This window comes from Brienomyrus brachyistius, chromosome 15, assembly GCF_023856365.1.
Source record: "Brienomyrus brachyistius isolate T26 chromosome 15, BBRACH_0.4, whole genome shotgun sequence".
Taxonomy (NCBI): Eukaryota; Metazoa; Chordata; class Actinopteri; order Osteoglossiformes; family Mormyridae; genus Brienomyrus; species Brienomyrus brachyistius.
The window spans coordinates 2,015,816-2,038,617 of NC_064547.1; the positions used below are offsets into that span (position 1 = coordinate 2,015,816).

The following is a 22,802-nucleotide window of genomic DNA, read 5'->3' on the forward strand; positions in this document are numbered from 1 at the left end:
TCGACTGGCATCCTGTCCCAGGTGCACCCATCCATTGACTGGCATCCTCTCCCGGGTGTACCCTGCCATCGGCTGACATCCTGTCCCAGGTGCACCCATCCAATAACTGGCATCCTCTCCCGGGTGTACCCTGCCATCGGCTGACATCCTGTCCCAGGTGTACCCATCCATTGACTGGCGTACCCTGCATTGCGTTTCCTGGGGTACTCCAGGCTAGATCACACGCTTGTACAGGATAAGTTATGGAAGATGAACGAATGAACAACACTTTGCAACCCACATTTGAAATAATACAAAAGAAATACAGAAAGCATGGCGGCATTCCATTCCTAAATAACCAAAATAAAAAATCTAATTGCTTCTGTGCAACATCTTTCCCTTTTATTCCGAAGCGTTTAAATATGTTCGCCATTTCAAAAAAAGTTTCTAGAAATGAAATCTATGTTACTGTTGGCTGGTCGGTGAGAACAATCACTGTACTTTGCATTTCGCCGCTCGTGGTTGAATTTTACCTCAGAGATTGCAAGAGACATTGGCTGTGGATATGTTAAGGTGGAAATGAACCGTTCGCATGAATGTGTTGTTCAGAAGAGAGGAAGCATTCAGATGTTTTACCTGTGGGCCAAGGAATGCCAGCCTGATTTGTGGTTAAGTGACATCGATTTTCGAGACGCATAAACGACACGAGGCATTACAAGGAGGAATTATAAGATAAAGTTCAAACGTGGGCATGAAAAGGAATCTCTGTTTGAGCACAGGCTATAATATTTATACAGCTGGCAGAGTTTAAGGCAGCATGTTCGAGTGCGTGCAGGTCTGTGGTCAGAGTGTGTATAAAGGCCGCATGGTTTGTCTCTGCTTTAGAAACTTAACTCTGCATTGTAATGACTTGCTCTGTAATGCCGACTCGCAAATGAAAAGGTAGAACTGTGTCTGGCACACGCTCCAGCAATCCTGCGGTTTCTAGACTTATGAGGGAAAAAAAAAACCAAGGGAATGTTAAAGCCGTGGTCGCTCTGTCAGCTCCAACGCCATAACGCCCCAGTCGGGACTTCGCTTGCCACGTGCTTTCACTTTTCGATTCCCTGTTTCCTCTGAAAATAGTTCTCGCAGTTCGACGGCTACACGCTGAACGAGCAAGAACAGCTCAGCTGGCTCCGCAAGCTTTGTGTGTTTTCGTGCATTAAATGAAAAGTGGCTTTTTACTTCACAGGTATGAAAATATTTTAACAGCCTGTCTTAAGGTGCAACAACACCGGCAGGATTTGGCGTGTTAACAGCAAATAAATTGTCTTCTTCTGACTTTTGTGGGCTGTTCTGGCCAATTAGACACAAATGAGCTCATTTAGCATTCAAATCGACAAGTAAGCAATTTTCACTTTGGTTTTGCGCTTTTTCTCCGAAGTGCTTGCTTCATGACTCGTAGGAGAAGTGATTGTTTAACCTTAAAATCTTAGGAAAAATATTCACAACAAGTTCATACAGATGTGACACCTCAGTGAGGTCTCACAGCTTCATAGATGGAAGCTTTTACCGTGTTTTATATGTTTATTTTCTTATACAGAGATGATTAGTCTGGCACTCGGAAATACCACAAAAAAACATTCTGACATATTAATAGTTATTTCTGATCTTTTTTCCCTGTAGTTGATTTTATGTAATATATTTTTTTTAATCCAGCAAAGGAAGCCCCATGTCTCTCAAACTCATTAGGATAGAGCTGAAAAATACCCAGCCACATACAAGCCCCCATCACAGAGGTACAGGGGCCACGTACAAGCCCCCATCACAGAGGTACAGGGGCCACATACAAGCCCCCATCACAGAGGTACAGGGGCCATGTACAAGCCCCCATCACAGAGGTACAGGGGCCACATATAAGCCCCCATCACAAAGGGTACAGGGGCCACATACAAGCCCCCATCACAAAGGTACAGGTGCCACATACAAGCCCCCATCACAAAGGGTACAGGGGCCACATACAAGCCCCCATCACAAAGGGTACAGGGGCCACATACAAGCCCCCATCACAAAGGGTACAGGGGCCACATACAAGCCCCCATCACAAAGGGTACAGGGGCCACATACAAGCCCCCATCACAAAGGTACAGGTGCCACATACAAGCCCCCATCACAAAGGGTACAGGGGCCACATATAAGCCCCCATCACAAAGGGTACAGGGACCACATACAAGCCCCCATCATAAACTCTCAGTGGAAGTCAGTAATTTCTTCTTGTCTTGTTCCACATGACATCCTTTGAATTATGCATCAGTTTTCACTTTACTGTTAAGGAAAAGATGGTCGACAATGACAGCTAGAGTAAATCAGCAAATATGTATAGCGGGGGCACAGAGCATTGCAGAGTGGCCCCGTGGAAGGGCCCCGCGCTCTCTTAGAGGCCATCTGTCCTCCCACCTTTTATGGTGTTCTTTTTTCCACGTTGCATTCTTCATTTCGCAGAGGAACCTGGCCCGCTCGCTGCTATCATTCTTGATTCCCTTTGAATCGGGCTGTGTGTGAGCAGGAAACGGAGTCAAACTTGCTTCCTGAGCGGCCCAGAGAGGAAACGCCGTAATAAGCAAGGAGCGCGTGGTTAAAAATAACCGTGGTATAAAAGGCCAGAGCTGGATCGCGCTCAGTCCCAGAGCCGTGCACACGCTGCTCGCGGCAGGGTCTCCCTCCACTCCGCTCCGCTCTCACACGCCAAGTCCAGATAAACAAAGGCCGTCTTTCCCTCGTCCAAAAAGAGCAGGTGTTTCCAACAAGCTGAACTCATGCTTGAGACATCCCTGCCACTTTATTACCTCATAGAAAAACAAATATTTTAATTATATTTTGGAATGCTTTTTGGGGGATTCGGACAAGATGTCGTACTTCTGGTTCGCTGCCCTAATCTATCATAGCTCTGCCAGCGTACCCTGCGAACATGGAGACTGTGTTAAAAAGTCGTAGTGATTTCCAGGAGAATATCTGACTTTTGTATTTTTCTTTATTCGCCTGCTGTGTGTCGTACGGCAAGTTGTGAGGCAGAAATGTATCCTGAACATGGACAGCTAGGATTATTCAAAAAGGGCTTTTACACTGAAACGTAACAAGGACAGCTAAAAGAAATAAAGTTAAAGCAGCTGAAAGACTGAGAGAAACACAGCAAACCTCAAACTCTGCCGATGCAGCAGCCCGTCTCCATGACGGTCAGGCACCAAACGAATGTGCCAATGATGTGACACCCCAGCGCCCCTCTGAACGACCCAATAGGAAATGAATACATTTAGGGCCAGTAGGGTTTCATTAAACAGGTGATCAATCACCATGGTAACGTCAAAAAAAAGACCCAGCCCTGCGCCTTTGCTACATACACATAAATACACCCAGCTGAAATGTTTTCATGTTTTACTGTTGGATGGTTCCAGTTAAATGACATTTTTCCACTTATCTAAATGGCTTTTCCAGTTGAGAAGGAAAAAAATGCTGGGAAATAAAATATTACAAGTACAAAACTGTATAAATCTCCCCCCACCTGGAGGGTAACTCCTATGGGACTACATTTCGCTATTAAAAGTTATGGCTAGAGATTATGTCTCTACCAACTTTGTACAGCCTGCTTTGCCAGAATTCTGCTGTTCTTCTTTCCAAAATATCCCACCTCTATCCGCTCTATTGTGGAGGACTAATGAAGTGCAACGGCAACATTTTTCCACTTAATATGTGGTAAAGACTTCGGTCAGAACTGGGACACAAAACGACATTCACCTTTATGATCATCAGACACTGTAATGTATAATTTTTTGTACCCGCTGTTGTCATCTATCCTATCCTGGTTTCTGCTTTACAGAGGAGGAAAGTTCAGGTCCAGGAAGTACAAATCCAGACCAAGGTTTTATTTCGACCAACCAGCTGAGTGCTCTGTGATTGTGACTCAGCTGGTCGGTTGAAACAAAACCTCAGTCTGGATTTCTACTCTCTGGACCTGAACTCTCCACCTCTGCTGCCTTCTTCCAGCAGAACTTTCTACAAGTACCCTTCTGCATCTTTTCTCCATTCATCTAGCCTTCTGTCTTATATATTTCCCGCCCACCGGCCTCGGCGGGTGAAAATGACCCCGACGCCGTGACGCTCCCACCCGCATGCCTCACAGTGTGGATGCTGTTCCTTGGGTGGCTTGCTGTGTTGACTTGGAGCCAAGCACAACACTTCGCGTTTCGGCCAAAGAGTTCCATTTTGGTCCCCTCAGACCACATATGATTTTGCTTCATGGCTTCATAGCTTCAGAGTTTTCCTTTGCACACTTCAAACCAGTTCCAAGGTGGGATTCCTTAAATAATGGCTTCTTTCTGGCCACGCTTGCACCCACCATTCAGGACATTCGTGAAGCACTGGGAACATTCTTGGCACATACGCACTTTCACCATTCTCGGATATAAAAGCTGTGATACTATACGATATAAAATTATTTTAAAGATCAGATCAGCCTCTTTCTCCCAAAGTCATTCAGTTTGAAGAGGGATCCTGACCTATCAAGGTCCCTACATCTTCTGTTTAGTACTAAGTGTCTATAACTGGAATATTCAAGGCCTTCGACCTTTTCTGATATCTATGCCTTGCGATCTGTACCTTTGCACAAATTTGTCCCATTATCATCTAGCGTCTTACGGCCTTGTCTATCCTATGACCACAGTATTTCCTATAGACCACTGTATTTACCCCTGTCAGACAAAAAATAAATAAATAAATAAATACTGGGGCAATAATTATAACATCTGCTTGCAATTTCAGAATATTTCCATTTGAAATCTGTGTTTTGCAATCTCACCACAACAAGGAATAACAACAATTACTGTTCAAACATTGCTTCACAAATCCAATGATTATCCAGAATGAAACAATAATATTAAAACACTTTCTATTAACTATTATAAGCTTCTACAGCCTTGATGTACACAAATAAAGACAAAGAGATACTGGCTTGTACACTGCTGGTATCCAGCCCCTCCCCATCTTCACTTCAGTTACCAATCCCTGGTCAGTCGTTTCAAATGTGGAATTGTCATTGGATGCTGCTGAAGCAAACAAAGGCCAATGAGCAATCAGTTGTGTCTGATGCAGAGAGCACACCCCGCCTTACAGCCTTTGGGTCTGAACCCCATAAACATGGAGACGATTACTGTAGCAGAGGCCATGAGGACAAGGCAGGTGATTATGCTGCAGGACAGGATTGAATTTTCATTTTAATGAGTCGCATTGTTTGGGAAGATAATGCCTGAAAGTCCAGTGTGAATCTTTTCAATATCATCAACAAAATAATAATAATCTGCCATAATCCATCCACCTATCCATTTTCCAGTACAGGCTCACAGTCAGCCTGGAGTCTATCCCATAATACACAGGGCAGAAGGCAGAGGACACCCTGGATGGGATGCCAGTCTGTCACAAAAAAATGAGATCGTAGGAATTTTAATTAAATCAAGCAGTCAGCTTGTACTTCCAGAACAAGTTGCAGTTCCAAATTCCATTCCGAAGTATGTGTGTACAGTAACCACATATTAATAAAGCGACCAGCAGATAAACAGCACGGCAGACCGTACCCCAATAAAGGCCAATAAGGAGCCCATCGTCAGCACCTCGGGGGTTGGTCTGAGGGTCCTGACAGCTCACCCCTCCTCTGTACGGAGCCCTGCTGTTTATCACACCTTTTCCTACTTGAAGAAAAGATCATAAGATTATAAAATATAGAAAATATCTCTAATATACTTCTGTTGGTTATCAGCATTTTAGGCTCGCAATGTAAAATACGATAAATATGTTAGTCTCCTGTAAATCAGAATCAGAATTGACACAGCCAGCAGTATTAAAGGGGGGGGGGGGTTGGATACCCTGTACACAGTATTTTACAATAGCTAGTTTTTAAAAGGATCGGGTAATATAGAAATATATAGAAAAAGAATCAGTATTTTTGTAAAAGACTGATATTTTTCATAATGTCTTACTTCATAATGTCAGCACAACGTCCGATGTTAAGCAAATCATTAAATAAACAAGCCATTCAATTTTGTCTGTGCAGAACATATAAAATATCAAGCAACCCCAGTACCACTAAACCCAACTAAATTCAAGACAAAAACATCTACCAGATGTCAGTAAACCCAAGCGGAATTATGGCCAGTGTTGCTGCTGAGAAATATTTGTGGTTGCAACTGAAATGCAAATTCTGAATCACTGAGCAAGGCATTGGATTAGTGTGCAAAATTGTACAATAATGAAATTCTATATAAACACATGATAGGAAATGAAATCGCTTACTTTACCAGAAAATGAAAACACGACTGTTTCAAAAGGGAAATTTGAAACTGACCCGAGTAGTTTCAAGCTGCAACGTACAACCTCTAGTCATATATGAGTTTCCAGAAATTGATTGTTAAATTAGTTTTAATTGTATTTAAAAGAAAACAGTCGCTTGTGTGTAAGATGAGTGAAGATGTAAAGTAATAGATTTTAAATAACTGTAAATGAGAGTATATGCATATAAAAGTAGTGGAATAAGGCTCTCTGTATGCTGCTGGCTTCCAAGAGACGACTGTATGCTACAGATAATATTTACCAGCTAAGCAGAAAATGTGATGATGCACCTTCTGTAGAAGGTCATTGGTTTCTGGGGGATTTGCTGTCGAAGAGGTAACAGCACGAGGGGTTAAGCGTCAGGATGGGGGCTGTATTCAAAGCTGGTCCATTTATCTATCAGCCAAACCCCCCCCTCTCCTCTGCCTTTTAGGTAGGCCTGGCAGGATCACTGAACGCCTGTCAAAGTTAGGCCTGGCTGGATCACTAAGCGCGGGTCAAAGTTAGGCCTGGCAGGATCACTGAGCGCGGGTCAAAGTTAGGCCTGGCAGGATCACTGAGCGCGGGTCAAAGTTAGGCCTGGCAGGATCACTGATCGCCTGTCAAAGTTAGGCCTGGCTGGATCACTAAGCGCGGGTCAAACTTAGGCCTGGCAGGATCACTGAGCGCGGGTCAAAGTTAGGCCTGGCAGGATCACTGAGCGCGGGTCAAAGTTAGGCCTGGCAGGATCACTGAACGCCTGTCAAAGTTAGGCCTGGCTGGATCACTGAGCGCGGGTCAAAGTTAGGCCTGGCTGGATCACTAAGCGCGGGTCAAAGTTAGCCCTCTTAGATCACCTTCATGCACAAGCAGAAGGTAGGTGGCACTCAGAACATCAGTAACCATACAGAAACATAGCAGAGATCCATATGGACTGTGAGGCGCAGTGGGTTACGATGCCATGTGTATGTGTTTGGAAGGTTGTTGGTTCAAATCCCAAAGTTGGCAGGGCGATGCCATTGTTGGGCTTCTACATTGCTTTGGGTAAAAGCATCTGCTAAATTGTAAAAACTAGTAGGGTGACATGGTTACTATTAATTAAGGCAAGGTAAGCTAAACTAAAGCGGAGCCTGGAATGGAGGGTTATTTACGCCGAGACTCAGGATGCTTCCCTCACTTTGGGAGGCGGATGGACTCCGGCTCTCTTCATGCAGTGGCAGTTAGTAGGCACAGGGCCATTCAAATCACGGTCCCCAATGGCCGAGCCCTGCTGATTTTCCAGCCTTCCTTTATCTGGCAGCCAGGTGTGAAGCCTCTGGCCGATCAGAGCCAGTAATTATTAAATTAACTACCTGGAAGAACTCAAAATAAGGCCTGGATTTGTAATCGAGGGCCAGATTTGAATAGGGGGGCGTTAGCAGTTGCGGCTGTGTGATCTGATTACAGGAGGCAGGCGGCTGACAGTGGACCCAAACAGGCTGATGATGGGGCTTGGGTCTTTCATCGGGAGCCAGATGTCTGGGTGCCGGTCGGCGATCAGTGTGCTGAGCTTCATGCAGCACCAGCTGGGGGCAGAAGACCTGCCAGAAAAAAGTGATAAATCATGAGGTGATATGGAAGCAGACATACCGGACTGTGGTGCAGAATGCCCTGGGTGGATTAAATCATGGCAGCAGATGTGAGGTAGGGTAGGTATGTCAGTGCTTCCCAACCTGCTCCTCTGGGATTCTCAGACAGTCCACGTTTTTGCTCCCTTTCAGCTCCCTGCCAGACAGTCCACGTTTTTGCTCCCTTTCAGCTCCCTGCCAGACAGGCCATGTTTTTGTTCCCTTTCAGCTCCCTGCCAGACAGTCTACGTTTTTGCTCCCTTTCAGCTCCCTGCCAGACAGTCCACGTTTTTGCTCCCTTTCAGCTCCCTGCCAGACAGGCCATGTTTTTGTTCCCTTTCAGCTCTCTGCCAGACAGTCCACGTTTTTGCTCCCTTTCAGCTCCCTGCCAGACAGGCCATGTTTTTGCTCCCTTTCAGCTCCCTGCCAGACAGTCTACATTTTTGCTACCTTTCAGCTCTCTGCCAGACAGTCCACGTTTTTGCTCCCTTTCAGCTCCCTGCCAGACAGTCTATGTTTTTGCTCCCTTTCAGCTCTCTGCCAGACAGTCCACGTTTTTGCTCCCTTTCAGCTCCCTGCCAGACAGGCCATGTTTTTCTTCCCTTTCAGCTCTCTGCCAGACAGGCCATGTTTTTGTTCCCTTTCAGCTCTCTGCCAGACAGTCCACGTTTTTGCTCCCTTTCAGCTCCCTGCCAGACAGGCCATGTTTTTGCTCCCTTTCAGCTCCCTGCCAGACAGTCCACATTTTTGCTCCCTTTCAGCTCCCTGCCAGACAGGCGATGTTTTTGTTCCCTTTCAGCTCTCTTTCAGACAGTCCATGTTTTTGCTCCCTTTCAGCTCCCTGCCAGACAGTCTACGTTTTTGCTCCCTTTCAGCTCTCTGCCAGACGGTCCACGTTTTTGCTCCCTTTCAGCTCCCTGCCAGACAGTCCACGTTTTTGCTCCCTTTCAGCTCCCTGCCAGACTAGGCCATGTTTTTGTTCCCTTTCAGCTCTCTTTCAGACAGTCCATGTTTTTGCTCCCTTTCAGCTCCCTGCCAGACGGTCTACGTTTTTGCTCCCTTTCAGCTCTCTGCCAGACGGTCCACGTTTTTGCTCCCTTTCAGCTCCCTGCCAGACAGGCCATGTTTTTGTTCCCTTTCAGCTCTCTGCCAGACAGTCCACGTTTTTGCTCCCTTTCAGCTCCCTGCCAGAAAGTCCACGTTTTACTCTCTTTAAGCTCCCTGCCAGACAGTCCACATTTTTGCTCCCTTTCAGCTCCCTGCCAGACAGGCCATGTTTTTGTTCCCTTTCAGCTCTCTTTCAGACAGTCCACGTTTTTGCTCCCTTTCAGCTCCCTGCCAGACAGTCCACATTTTTGCTCCCTTTCAGCTCCCTGCCAGACAGGCGATGTTTTTGTTCCCTTTCAGCTCTCTTTCAGACAGTCCATGTTTTTGCTCCCTTTCAGCTCCCTGCCAGACAGTCTACGTTTTTGCTCCCTTTCAGCTCTCTGCCAGACGGTCCAAGTTTTTGCTCCCTTTCAGCTCCCTGCCAGACAGTCCACGTTTTTGCTCCCTTTCAGCTCCCTGCCAGACAGGCCATGTTTTTGTTCCCTTTCAGCTCTCTTTCAGACAGTCCATGTTTTTGCTCCCTTTCAGCTCCCTGCCAGACGGTCTACGTTTTTGCTCCCTTTCAGCTCTCTGCCAGACGGTCCACGTTTTTGCTCCCTTTCAGCTCCCTGCCAGACAGGCCATGTTTTTGTTCCCTTTCAGCTCTCTGCCAGACAGTCCACGTTTTTGCTCCCTTTCAGCTCTCTGCCAGACGGTCCACGTTTTTGCTCCCTTTCAGCTCTCTGCCAGACGGTCCACGTTTTTGCTCCCTTTCAGCTCCCTGCCAGGCAGGCCATGTTTTTGTTCCCTCAAAAATGTGGACTGTCTGGGGGTTCCCAAGGGCAGGGTTGAGTAACGCTGAGATAGAGGATACATGTGAGCAGCGGGGAGGTCCAGAATCCGGAGAAGTTGATGACTGAGATAATCACGCCAGTCTGTTTAGGGACTGAAAACTGAGAATTGTTTCATTTAAATTTGAAATTTTACTGGTAGACAGGAGGATAAGTAGAAAGACTGAAATGCTAACTTATTTAGTGAGAGCAGCTAGATGCGGACAGCACTTAAAAGGGCAGCTTCAATAGCGAGAGAGCAGATCAGTATTGAAGATATTAATTTTTGAACTAGCTTTTCCTTTTATATAGTGACATGTTTCTCATTTTGGCTACATTCCACAAGGGGAAGGCATTTTTCAATGGGAGAGTCGAAAGTTACGGTCTTTCATTGTACCATTAATAGTAATATAGAAGGCATTTAAATTCAGCCTAAAGTCCAAGAATATATCCTCTGTGATTTAGGAGATAAAGAAAAAAAAGGAAGTTCCAGTTAATGGAGGCAAAATGTTTTACTACATCTGACAGACATAGTAAATAGCGAGGCTCAGTGGGATCAACCGTGTTTAGTCTTAAGAAACTGGCAGCACTATGACATCATAAGACCTGAACCGGAATAACTCCTGCTTATAGAGAGTAACAAGAATTTCTAGTCAATAGTCAGAAATGGTGCCTAAGTATCATTGCAGAAAAGACATGAGAGCCATCAAAGGGGTGACACTGACCCCTTATACTGACACTGACTCCTTATACTGACACTGACCCCTTATACTGACACTAACTCCTTACAAAGACTCATTCATTGCTGAAATTAAATCTCAACAGCATGTAAGGTATCCATGGTTTACAGCAAAGCGGATAACTATTTGCAAACACATTTATTTTGAATCCTGCGATGGGCTGCCCCCCCATCCTGGGTTATTCCCTGCCTCGTGCCCATTGCTTCCGGGATAGGCTCCCCCCCCGCGACCAGGTGGGATAAGCGGTTTTGGAAAATGGATGGATAGATGAATTTATTTTGAATATTTCAGAAAAACAAAAAAATGCACTAACCTTAGAAAATATGTTAGGGTTTTGGCTTTAGTGAATTTGGGGCTCTTAAAGATCAGGAAATGGTCATTCTGAAGCAGACAAACATGATAGGTCATGATGCCTCGTCAGAGGATATTGTCACAGCTGAACTGTGATGATGTCAGGCTTCCCCTTGGTTTTCTCCAAGCCATTGTGATTTTCTCAAGCACAGAGGACAGTGTGAAGTGATTAGAAAAATAGACCAGAAATTAGCCTGCCAAGGTAAATGTTGCACGAACACAGCAGTTATGGATGATGATTATGGTGGTGCAGCACCTATCACAAAGAAAATTCATTTACAGAAAGCGGAGCAGAGTGAGGAGGCCCCACTGACTCGCTTCACTGTAAATTCCCCTGAACAGGAGTCAGAACAGTGATGCAATGAAACAGGACTCCCTCAACCTGAAGTAGTCAGCCAGAGCATGCAGGCATGCTGTCAACTTCCACTCACGCAGGGTGCAGCAAATGGCATTACTGGGTAGCTGTTATATACTCAAAATAAGTAATTCCATTTTCCATTGTAACCCATTAGAATCCAGTTGGGATTTTAACAAACAAATGCATCATTTTGTATTCTAATTTCTGGCAAAAGCTACCAGTTTAGTACAGTTTATTTAATGGAATATTACTTGGGAGTTTTTGATTAATATTACCACATTCACATTATCAGACAGTCACCCTGAGTGCAAAAGCCATTATGGATGGATGGATGGATGGATGGATGGATGGATGGATGGATATTATTACTGCTATTCATTCTTTCAAAGGGATTGTGGGCAGATCATTGTTTAAGAAGCCAAAACAATATATGCACGTGCAAAAGTAATTATACATATTTAGAGACTGACAATACAGATGAATTGGCTGTGTGGAATTTGAATGTCCTCCTAATGTTGTATGAGAATTCTGCTGCAGTCCAAAGACATGTAGTTAACTGGCATTTCCAAATTACCCATAGTGCATGACTCAGTGTATGTGTGTGTGTGGGGGGGGGGGGGTGGGGGTGGGTGGTATGTATCTATTACATTGTGGGGACATTTATTCCCCCATAATGTGAAAAAAAGAGCTATTTTGACCATGTGAGGACCATCTTTCCTGTCGGCACAAAGGGAAATTCAATTTTATAAAAATCTGCAGTCAAAAAAGTAAAATAGCCAACAGTCTTGTATTTTCTTTGGTTACTTATGGTTAAGGTCAGGGCTGGGTGCGGGTTAGGGTTATTGTATGTGCTTCCTGCAATACACTCTAGCCACCCTGCAGCCCAGACTAGAATAGGCAGTTGAAACATGGATAGATGGTTGCCAGATAGATAAAATACTTCATTTATACCGCAGAACAAAAATTATCATCAGTGTGACACCGCAAAAATAATTAGATTCCTCAATTAGCAAAGTTTTTCAATGCAATCTGCCATGTTTTAGTCCCTCGTTTAGCAAATTATTTTTAGTAAATGTGAACAACTGACAACTGCATTGCATCACCACTGGTACGGTTATTGCATAAACAAGGAGTTCCATAGAAACCGGCATTGAGACAGAGTCTTTTCATCCAATATTCGGTAGGAATATAAGTCACACAAAAGGCATAAGGAATTATGTTCATTCAACAAACCAAATATCAGTGGCCCTTTATGGAATATCCTGAAGCTCAGAGCATGAAGCCGATTCCTGTCTGCTTCAGCTTCAAACGAATGGAAGGTTCTCTTCTTGCATGGTCTGCATCCCATTACATCCAATTCAGCATTTCTATGGCAGACTGAAGCTGTTCTGAAGACCAAGGATGGCTCTTCTCCTCATTTGGTCCTTGATATGAATATACTGCCGGTCGTTTCCATCATTTCATCCACTTCCTGCATGTAATTAATTGTCGTTGTTTCAAATACACTAATAATATCCTTATGAGAAGTATTACTCTTATAATTTAGCTATTTGGGACATGAATGCAGGGAAAGAGAACTGTATAAAAACAAAGTGAATTGAGTTGCGGCATGTTCTGAAAGCTAGGTGACGTTATAGATGATAGACGCTGATGTCAGACATTCCCTGCTGTTGACAATTCAACTGAATGCATTTCACCGTGCTGTTTATCAGATCACATCTGAGGATAAGCAATTTATTGGGTGCAAACTTGCATGAAAGATTGACTCCATAAATTTAATTGACACCCCCCCCCCCAAAAAAAAAAAAAAAACAGCCCTCAAACCCCAACATCAACAGCGGCCATAAATCATGATTAGTCATTATGTGTTTAAGGAAAATGAAAACCACACAGACATTGATATGATTTCTGCAGAAGGCACACGCATCCTCATAGGCCTTCATCTGCAGACACAAAGCATCTATACTGAGTTTGCAGCTTTTAAAGACACGCTATTGACAGACAGCTTAAGAAGGGATAATTAGGCCACATCAGTTTCTAATGCATTTGTAAACACGTATGAATGTGTCTCCTACATGTATCAAAAACCCTCTGACAAGAAAATGCCATCGCTGCGAAAGGTGCAGGCAGAAGCACAAAGGGAGACGTGCACGTTGAATTCTACAGGGGGCGGAAATAATTTTCACGCCACAAACACGCAAGTCTTTTATATACACCCATAATTAATGAGAACATTTTGTGTTGGCCCCAGGGGAGAACAAGATGTAAAGTACAGTATATTAAAAGCTACACTCCCCATTCCTTTAATAACTTGGCTTTTTCTCAATGTTAATAGCTATTACTGTATCACGCAAACAATCGAATATACCTCTTAGCCTACTGTGTCTGTGAGTTCACATTACGGGTAGTATTCACGTTCTGCTTTGTTCTCAGAAGCTAATGGTATCTACTGTCATCTTAATATTTTATCTTAAAAACAGAGTCAAGTGCCAAGAGATTTTCGATTCAGAAAGCCAGCGCTGAACATGCCGTATTAAATTCCACTGTCAAATACCTATTCAACTATAGTACTTTTTAAATTAAAAATGAAGCAGTTTGACTACGTACCTATTACGTTTGATTAAAAGTGACAATTAAAGAAAACGAGATCTTCTGTTAACAGATATGAGATCCACACAAACATTAGGCTACATTGGCCCCATTCCTACTAGCCTAAGTAACATGGTAACTGAATTGCCATTAAACCTCCCTTTACGCCATATACGTCAAAAAAGACAACACCCTTACTAACATCATCTCTTGCTATATGTGCTTTTATTGGAAAAGGAAAACTATGATATTACCTCACTAATTCAATGGGATTATCATATCTATCGCCGTTCTGTCACCTACATCGCAAGAAACTGTTCCAAACTAATATTTCGGGAAGGAATCAGTAACTTCTTAATTAGAAATATTAAATTTAAAGATAGTATCTCCCGAAGGAATACGTAGACCTATGAGTGCGAGGTTCTTGTCTTTATATTACTAAATGGATCTGATTCAACGAATCGCTTTCAATTAAACTGTAAACCAATGTAATAGTGTGTGTGTATAACGGGCACCATCCGTAGGCTGAGACTGGGTTTAACCTTGCAGTCATTCATAAAACACGCAGATAAGCGCTTATGCACTTAGTTCATACTACTTAGTTCACGTAGCAAGTAAGGGAAAGCTGCAGTGGAAGAGAGTACATAAGCACGCTTTGCTCTGTGTGAGCTGAAATCTGACATGTTTTTAATCTCAGATTATTATCAACAGTCTTGGAAAGTCTCGGCGAAACTTGTCACTAATAATCGCTTCGATACCAACTTGATTGTCAGTTCGGACAATAAGGAGGGGGGGGTCTCCTTATCTTATGCAATCCCCGTTATTTACAATTGAATGGAGTTTCAAAATAGATGTTAAATGCTTTAATTGCCCATGTTTTAGTTTAGTAACCGTTTGAAGCGATGAAAAGGTTAAGACACACTTGGCGCCTGGTGGCTGCAACGTTTTGAGAAGCCTGCTGTGCCGATTCAAAAGCGTCCAGTACGAGCATAAAGCAAATTAATCCAGGTGAAGTGGCTCCGGCACCGTGTTTGCAAACTCTTATACGCGTTTAGTCAAGCTGGTATCTTCTGCTTTTTGTTGTTCTTTAATTTTTCACTTAAGGATTGAATACCTCGGTCAAATACAGCACACGCACCCAATGACCTAGAACAAAAATGACATGGGTTTTTATTCAAACACGCCTGCTTTACACGTGAGCTCAGCTAGCCGAAACAAGACTTTTACGAGAGTACAACATGGCCGGTTTTTCGGGTACTTTGTCTGTCTGTAGGCTACACGTGCGCCGCTCGATCTGCAATAAGCATAAACCCCAAAGTACATAAAAACAACACCCGCCCTTATGCCTGCAACGTGCTTTGCTAGAAGCACATTTTTATTGGCAACTTTCCAAACTGACTAATATGGTGAACATGCTGTTGACTTTATTATATGCTCATATCATCGAGCACATTCCAATCTGGAGTTCCTCGAAGCCACGCATGTTTCTTATGCTACCTTTTAAATCTCCAGTGTAAGTGAAACAAAAAAGTAAATAAATAAAAATGCATTTTTTTAGAGTCACGGACTGTTTCGTGTTGTAACTCTCATAGTACATTAGTCAAAGTCATCGATATGCACCACTAGAGAAAATACAATGTTGGGCAAAATTTACAATGTACTATATTTACCTAAAATGTAGCATTTTTATAATCATCGATACTTTACAGCCATATAACATACACATTGTGTATTGTTTATACTGAATGCACAACAGATTCGATCTCAAAAAGTATTCAGTCTTATGAAGTCCCCCCTCCAGCCGAAAAGGGGGGCTGGTCCTAGCGCGTCATTTGTGTTTTAGTTCGGTGGGAGGTTCGGCATGATTTAAGCTGCTCTCTTCCCTGCGTAAAAGACAGCAGCGGCTCACAGGCGCCTTATATACCACTGCTAAATTTAGGGACGCCTGCTGACTGACTTACATCCTGAACGGGTTTCCTCCGTTTACAATTGGTCCAGCATTTTAGCTGCAATATTTATAAGGTAGGTTATCCTACCAATCAAACTTGTACATGACTAAACACTAGTCCTTAAGAAAGGAGGACTCTGGGCTGTACTACTCCAGACAGCATTCAGACAGTACGGCACGCGGACCTAACTTATATGCTACGTCTGCAAGTTCGTTTAGCTTCGTAGACAAAAAGAGACAGTTCTTTTTGCCGTAGAATACTTTTCTTTTTTTCATTGACAAAGTGTGGAAATGGCCTTAAACGAGACCATTTTACCATCGATTTCAACATTTGCGAGCCAAAAGGACAGAATCTGGCAAAGCGTGAGTTGATTTTTTCCATAAATAAATAGACTGTACTTAGGGTGTGATTTGAATATTCGAGTGAATGGAAATAATATATGGATTTTTATTTTGTGTTTCATTTATAACTATTATACATGTACATTTATACATGAATAATTTATATAAAAATACACGTCACTAATAAAAGATGTTAAATACAATTCATTATTAAAACTGCAAATACTAGTAATTATTGTTTTTGTTGTTGCTGTTGTACTTGTTCTGATTTTAACATTTAGTCTTCTGTTTTTTTTTCTCAGGGCTGGAAAACTGAAATGAATCCGCATTCCAGTTGCTCCATGCCTGACATTGTACCAAACATGGACAACTGCTTAGGAAGGAAAGACGATGAAGATCTGGGCAATTATCTGGATCTGGATTTTATTCTCGCGAACACCACCGGCTCGGAAAGCGCGGCGGCGCTGAATGCGGGGGCTGGAGCCGAGTTCAGGCTGGCAGAAGCCAGCAGCCTGTACCAGTCCGCAGCTGCCTACTCGGTGTCCGAGCAGAGTAACCCCCCACCACCGTACAGCAGCAGTCTCATGTCGGAGCTTCTGAGATCCGAGGTCGACACCTACTGCATGCCTACCAACAGCGTTCAGGGAAGGTTTGTGGTCACCTCAACGAATTTTCCTAACCAGGACTTTGCAGACAACGTCAAAGTGGAACCATCCATGGAAAGTTTCGGACCAGTCATGGGCATGGTCGCTCAGAGCTGTCCAAAAATCAAACAAGAGGGCAACGTTTCGTGCATGATGTCCTTCGAGCAGCCAAGATTAGCCAGCTCCCCGCAGGCGGCCGGGAACATGACTCCGCCGCTCAGCCCGGACGACCTGATGAGCTCCGACGGCCAGTCCCACATGTGCCGCGCCATGACCTTCGCACAGGGATACCCCCCCGTCGCGCCTTTCCCTCACTGCCACCTCAGCCAGCCGCCACAGATCCAGCTGCCTTACCAGAGTTCGCACCAGTTCGGCTTATACGACGACGGCCACGGCATGCAGGCGGGGGGACAGAGAGCGCCGCTCACGCCGCCGTCCTCGCCGCTGGAGATGCTGGATGCCAAGCCCAAGAGGGGTCGCCGTTCCTGGCCGCGGAAGCGCACCGCGACTCACACCTGCACTTTCGCCGGCTGTGGGAAAACTTACACCAAGAGCTCTCACCTAAAAGCCCACCACCGGACGCACACGGGTAAGGAAGCGTCTTTCATCTCTAATATTAATCGTACGAATATTAGTTGTTCCCTGACATGCAGTTCATCACAGTCTTGATAAATGCATCGTTATTCATGTATGATTTTTTTCTGGGCGTAGGAGAAAAGCCGTACCACTGCAGCTGGGAGGGCTGCGGCTGGAAGTTCGCTCGGTCCGACGAGCTGACCCGCCACTTCCGCAAGCACACCGGGCACCGGCCCTTCCAGTGCCACCTGTGCGAACGCGCCTTCTCCCGCTCCGACCACCTGGCGCTGCACATGAAGCGGCACATGTGAAGCGCCCCCTGCGCCCCCGGACTCTATAACTGCGGCCGCAGCCGCTGATCTTCGGACTGCCTGAACAAATGAACGTGGAAAATGTTTCAAAGAATTATATTGTTGTTTTAATTTAATTTTTTAAAGACAAAAACAGAGGACTGTTGACTTTGCATTTATATATAAATATTATATTAAACAATGTAGCTGGTACTACTTTGGTTCAGAAAGAAAAAAACTTTTTTTCCCTCCCTGGAAAATCGTTTGACGACTGTTGTGTTACTGTGCAGTGTTTGTTTTCCGCAAACACATTAGTCTGCCAAGCTGGCCTTAAGTACGTCTCTGATGCAACTGGAACCAGACGTGAAATGTAGTGTACATTGCTAAAATGGTGTAATTGTCTCAATAGTGCCTTTCCATCCAACGTCTTACATAACTTACCAATTCCATATTGTCTGTGAGTTAAAAAATGTTTTTATATATATATTTGATAAAATCATAAACAGCACAAGAAATAAGTTTAAAAGACAACGTTTTTTTCTTAAAACTGCCTTCTGGCCTGACGGCTTGAATGTTAATTGTGTTTTTGTATTGGATATTTTATGACGTCAGGGTCTTTAAATTTGTAAATTCTTCTATTTAAACGAAAGGGCACACAGGTCTTTTACAGACTAAAGTTACACTATTGACACAGGGCTACATTTCTTGTGCATTACAAACATGTATATAATTTGTCTTCAGACTGAAATCTTTATATTCATGTAAATAATTGAACATGTAAATAATGTATAATTTATGTACATATTAAAATAAATTGACAGTATATTTATGGCTCAGCGTTAATTTCAAAAGATGTGTATGGCAGTCACATCGGGAGCATTGTTAGCTGCGTGCCTTGGATTATTCTAGAACAATAAGCAGATTATCATGGATGACTTGCACAAAGATTTAAAAGTTGTGTTGAACGCATCAAACATGAGTCTAGCATAAAGCAAGGCTATTAATTGTCTTCAAGGAAATACTATAACTTGCTGTTTAAAACCGAAGATGAAGATGATGGTGTTGTTATACTATAATGTTTCCCAGCTGCAAGAAGGCAAAGGGCAGCAGCATGTGGCTCCTGTCTATAAATACAAACGCCGTATTTACATAATTACAGAGACTGCATATAGATAGGGATCGTCATGGGGGTACCGCGTTCCTTTGTAGAGACGAACCCTGCCTTCGTTATACAGTAATAAGTGATCAAATTCATGGTAACAAAACGTGAATCTAAAACAGGACAGTTATAAAATTTACAGTTGCCACGCCAGGGCAAAGACATATTCCTTTAAACTGTAAACATGTTTTAACGAGCAAATTCCTATTTCACAGAGCGTCATTACAACTTCAAGGAACATTAAAGGCTTAACCAGGGTGGATTTGGGGATTATAGTGATTAAACATTTATTATATTCAGACTGAAGCACTTTACAATTACCAAAGTTTCAAAATCAGAAAAGAGCAGGCTGGCGAAATTAAGTTTACTCTAAGCAGTCCAACAGACAAAGTGTATTTCAAAATAAACATAATTAATGGTAAAAAAAAAAAAAAAAGTTTGGCAATCACAATAAAAATATAAAGACAATTAAATTAATCATTCAAGTAAGACTGAAAGCAAATGCTGAAGGTGGACCAACCACTCTCCGTTCATCTTAACAGATAAGGGTTTGCTTTAACGTGAATATCAAGATGCGTTGATGGCGACCATAACCAACCCAAAAATGTAGAAAAGTCATTCCATCTACCTGTGTGTGTAAGTAAGAGCAGCCGGTTAGAAAATGTGCAACATCAGCAACTCAGAACGTGCTGCCACTAAATAATATTTACTTAAAAATTTTACGTGAATTCAAAAAGAGGAAATAAAATGAGTAATTATAGAAAACTCTGTCAAGTGAAAAATGAAGAACTCTCATTTCTCTTATTTTAAAAGAAAAAAAAAAGCCATACTACAACTTTCACTCGCAAGTGTGGACCATCTGAAGCGTGGCCTACAGGTTAGGGGCACCGGCCCAGTTTCCACGCAGACGCAAAGGAGGCTTCAACTATACATGCATTTGCACGATCACATCATGTGATCGCCCGGCTTAACCAGAACCGCAGATTTACCGAACATTGCACATTTCAGGTTCACATGAGCATAATGCTGGAAGATCTTGTCATCTTGAACACAGCCCATCATTTTAAAATGAAGAGTGATCACTGCACTAGGAACTGGAACGCACACAATCCGTAGGACTGTAAGGGACAAGATTGTTTCAGGGTACATTAGGCATACTGGTTACCTGTAATGCACAGTCTACACAGGACTAGAAAAAATGAAGAGAATTACCATATTCATCATGGACTCCAAAGCAACATCTGAGTCAAAAGATACTAATTTACTTATCACTTCCATCCCATTGTTTTGCTAATGATAAACAATGCAACACTGTCTTATAAATGAGTCGAATTTGGGGAAAATCATGCAGATATGAAACATGGCATTGTGATGGCCAATATTAAAGCCTATGAATGCATTACAATCCAGAGAAAGCTTATTCAAAGGGATTGTCACCCTGTTATAACTGCTAGCTAGAGCAGAAATAGAGCATTTCAGCAGTCGAATTTAACAGCTAGACTTTGGAGAGTTTTAATAAGTAATCCAACGTCGGTTAATAAAAACCAAAAAGCAGGCAATAAAAACAAAGTTTCAGCAGGGGTTGGGGTTCGGTCTTATAATAAAATGTTGTAAAATGAATTTAGAAACCATGTGTAAAATGACACGCAGATCAAAGGGGCTCAGATTCCGGAGACACTGCACGTGATAGTGGTGCTGTAGTGCTTCTCTGTGATAGTTTGGCCTAAACTGCCAGCTGAAATTCACCTTCTCGTCGCACCCGAAAACCAACTTCATTCTCACTGCATTTACCAGTGCTGCTGTATTATCGCCGTAGTTTTCAGAGCACTTACATTAGACATGTGTTTCAATATTTAAGGACTATCCTACACTGAGTGCATTTTCAATTGTAATGTGCAGCAAAACGCCGCGAGCGATACGCAGGTCCGCAGCGATAAAAAGCAGGAATACCATGGAAAAGGCTGCCATCTACTGGAGTTTTTTTTAACCTTTTTTTTAGGAAAAGCCAAACAAATAGAATAGAAAAAACAAAGCATGTCACTGGTCTTAGAGTTTCTGTCAGCATTGGAAGGCAGAAGTAGGAGAGACGTGGCCACATTTACCATCCTCGTCTTGGTAGGGAAATCCTCTTCCTCACTTGTTGTTTCTTACTTGCCTCCATGCTGGGTCTGGTCCTGCAGTTCACACACCATTGTGTTGGGACACATTATGACAATCTGCAAAGAGCAAACACAAAATGCTCTCGGAGTGTCCAAAGCAATAGGATTATCTTATCAAAAACATTGCCTTAAAATTACATCCAAATTTGCCATCTGATAATTACAGATAAGTTTTTATCACTCAATATTTTTCTTTTAAGAGTTCAGGAAAATCACATTAGTAATATTTACTATTGTGGTTCAGTTATACTCACTGTCCCGGATCCCCTAGATGTAACTGCACTGTAAAACACTTTGGGACATTCCAAAAAACCACAATATACTACCGTCTCCTTTACTGACTTGAAAATTTTCTCACGGAGCCCATGGAATTTACACTAAGCACAAGAGAAGAAGCACCTGTGAGTGAGATCAGCCCACATGAAAAACAGTAAAGAAAAGCATTCGGAAGCAGTTTGACCGACATTCCTGTTGTGACAGCAGACAGCGGGGACAGAAAATGACACCACCCGCGCGTTGCAGTGTGTGAACTGCCGCACTGACAGCGAAGGCCCCTGCGCAGATCTGACTCACCGTGTCTGCCACCCTTCAGGGACACTCCACACTCTCCGCCATCTTTACATCATTAAGCTATAGCAGGAATGTGGCCAGAACGACCATTCTCCTGTGAGCGCCTGTCACCTCTGCTCCAGCAGGTTGGAAATAAAACTTAAATCTGCATCCTCAAATATACTCAGCTCCTCTACATGAACCCACACTTGCTCTGAGCGAATTTTTTCTTTAATCCATTAAATTTAACCAGTTTAATCAAAGTATCATGCAGAATCACAGCCAATCTACTGGACATTCCAAGTGTACAAAGGCACATAAAGTCAAGCGGGGGGGGGGGGGGGGGGGGGGGGGGGCAACCCATCTCAGGGCGCACACACACACACACACACACACACACACACCGTACACCATAACACAGGCACACATATAGACAATTTGGCAACTCGATAATTGGAATACGGACATATAGCCACCAATGACAAACTGCATGTAAATATAAACACGCATGTTTGGTGTGTATGTTTTCAGTCTATTGTTTGCCTTTCATTATGCTGACGTTCACAGCATCCTTTGTTTGTGGACAGTTTCCTGTCCTAGTGCCTCTCTGTACACCACTGGAGCAATTATGTTAACATACATACAGACACTGTGTCTCATCTTTCTCATTTGCATTCAATCTCTAAGAAAAGTTTCAGCCATTTTATTAATCATGAATTAAACAGAGAATTAAAATTCTAGAGAAATCCAAGCTTTTTATTAATATCATTATAATCATTTTAAATGTTTTAAGTTACACATTTTTATTTTTCTTCCACAATATAACAGACATAATATACAGTTTGTATACAGCATAGGTATTTGGGCATGACAGTGGCATTTACAGACGCAGGTGTCACCTACAGGTAGTTTGAGGCAGGAAGGACAGAGGGATTAATAACGGATGCACCAGTGGAAAGGAAAAAGCTGAAAAGGAGAGAAATCCACTTTTTATTATTGTCTGATGGTACGAAATGGCAAGTTGACCAATACATCTGGTAAGATAACATAAAAATGGATAAAACTGATCTTTAAAAGTATCTCAAAAATAAAAAAAACATTGCAGTTATCCTTCAAATACAAACACGGAGAAATAAAAACTATTGCACAACTGTACTTAAAGACAGCAAAAAAACTCTCACAAGCCTAGTGGAAATGCTAAAAATGTGGTGGTGTTACCTAAGATCTGCAACCTGAGCCATCGGGAGTGTTTTGTACCA

The 22,802-nt window shown here is 43.0% G+C and overlaps 2 protein-coding genes across 3 annotated transcripts in view; one reads left to right on the forward strand and one right to left on the reverse strand.

The window, feature by feature from the left end:
• Window positions 1-15,772: 15,772 nt before the first annotated feature.
• Window positions 15,773-18,499, forward strand: klf2a (Kruppel-like factor 2a). 2 transcript variants are annotated; one of them, XM_048976044.1, is made up of 3 exons: window positions 15,773-15,898; window positions 16,469-17,399; window positions 17,522-18,499. In XM_048976044.1, the coding sequence occupies exons 2-3, from the start codon at window positions 16,484-16,486 to the stop codon at window positions 17,695-17,697; spliced, it is 1,092 nt and encodes a 363-aa protein (XP_048832001.1). In that variant the 5' UTR covers window positions 15,773-15,898; window positions 16,469-16,483; the 3' UTR covers window positions 17,698-18,499. The 2 variants fall into 2 exon arrangements, with proteins under 2 accessions (XP_048832001.1, XP_048832000.1); XM_048976043.1 differs by lacking the exon at window positions 15,773-15,898 and adding an exon at window positions 15,905-16,187.
• Window positions 18,500-19,179: 680 nt separating this feature from the next.
• eps15l1a (epidermal growth factor receptor pathway substrate 15-like 1a) overlaps window positions 19,180-22,802 on the reverse strand; it is a 34,893-nt gene continuing 31,270 nt past the window's right edge. The window contains exon 25 of the mRNA XM_048976040.1: window positions 19,180-21,051. Within this exon, the coding sequence (XP_048831997.1) occupies window positions 21,017-21,051 (35 nt within the window). The 3' untranslated portion in view covers window positions 19,180-21,016. The remainder of the gene's footprint in view (window positions 21,052-22,802) is intronic.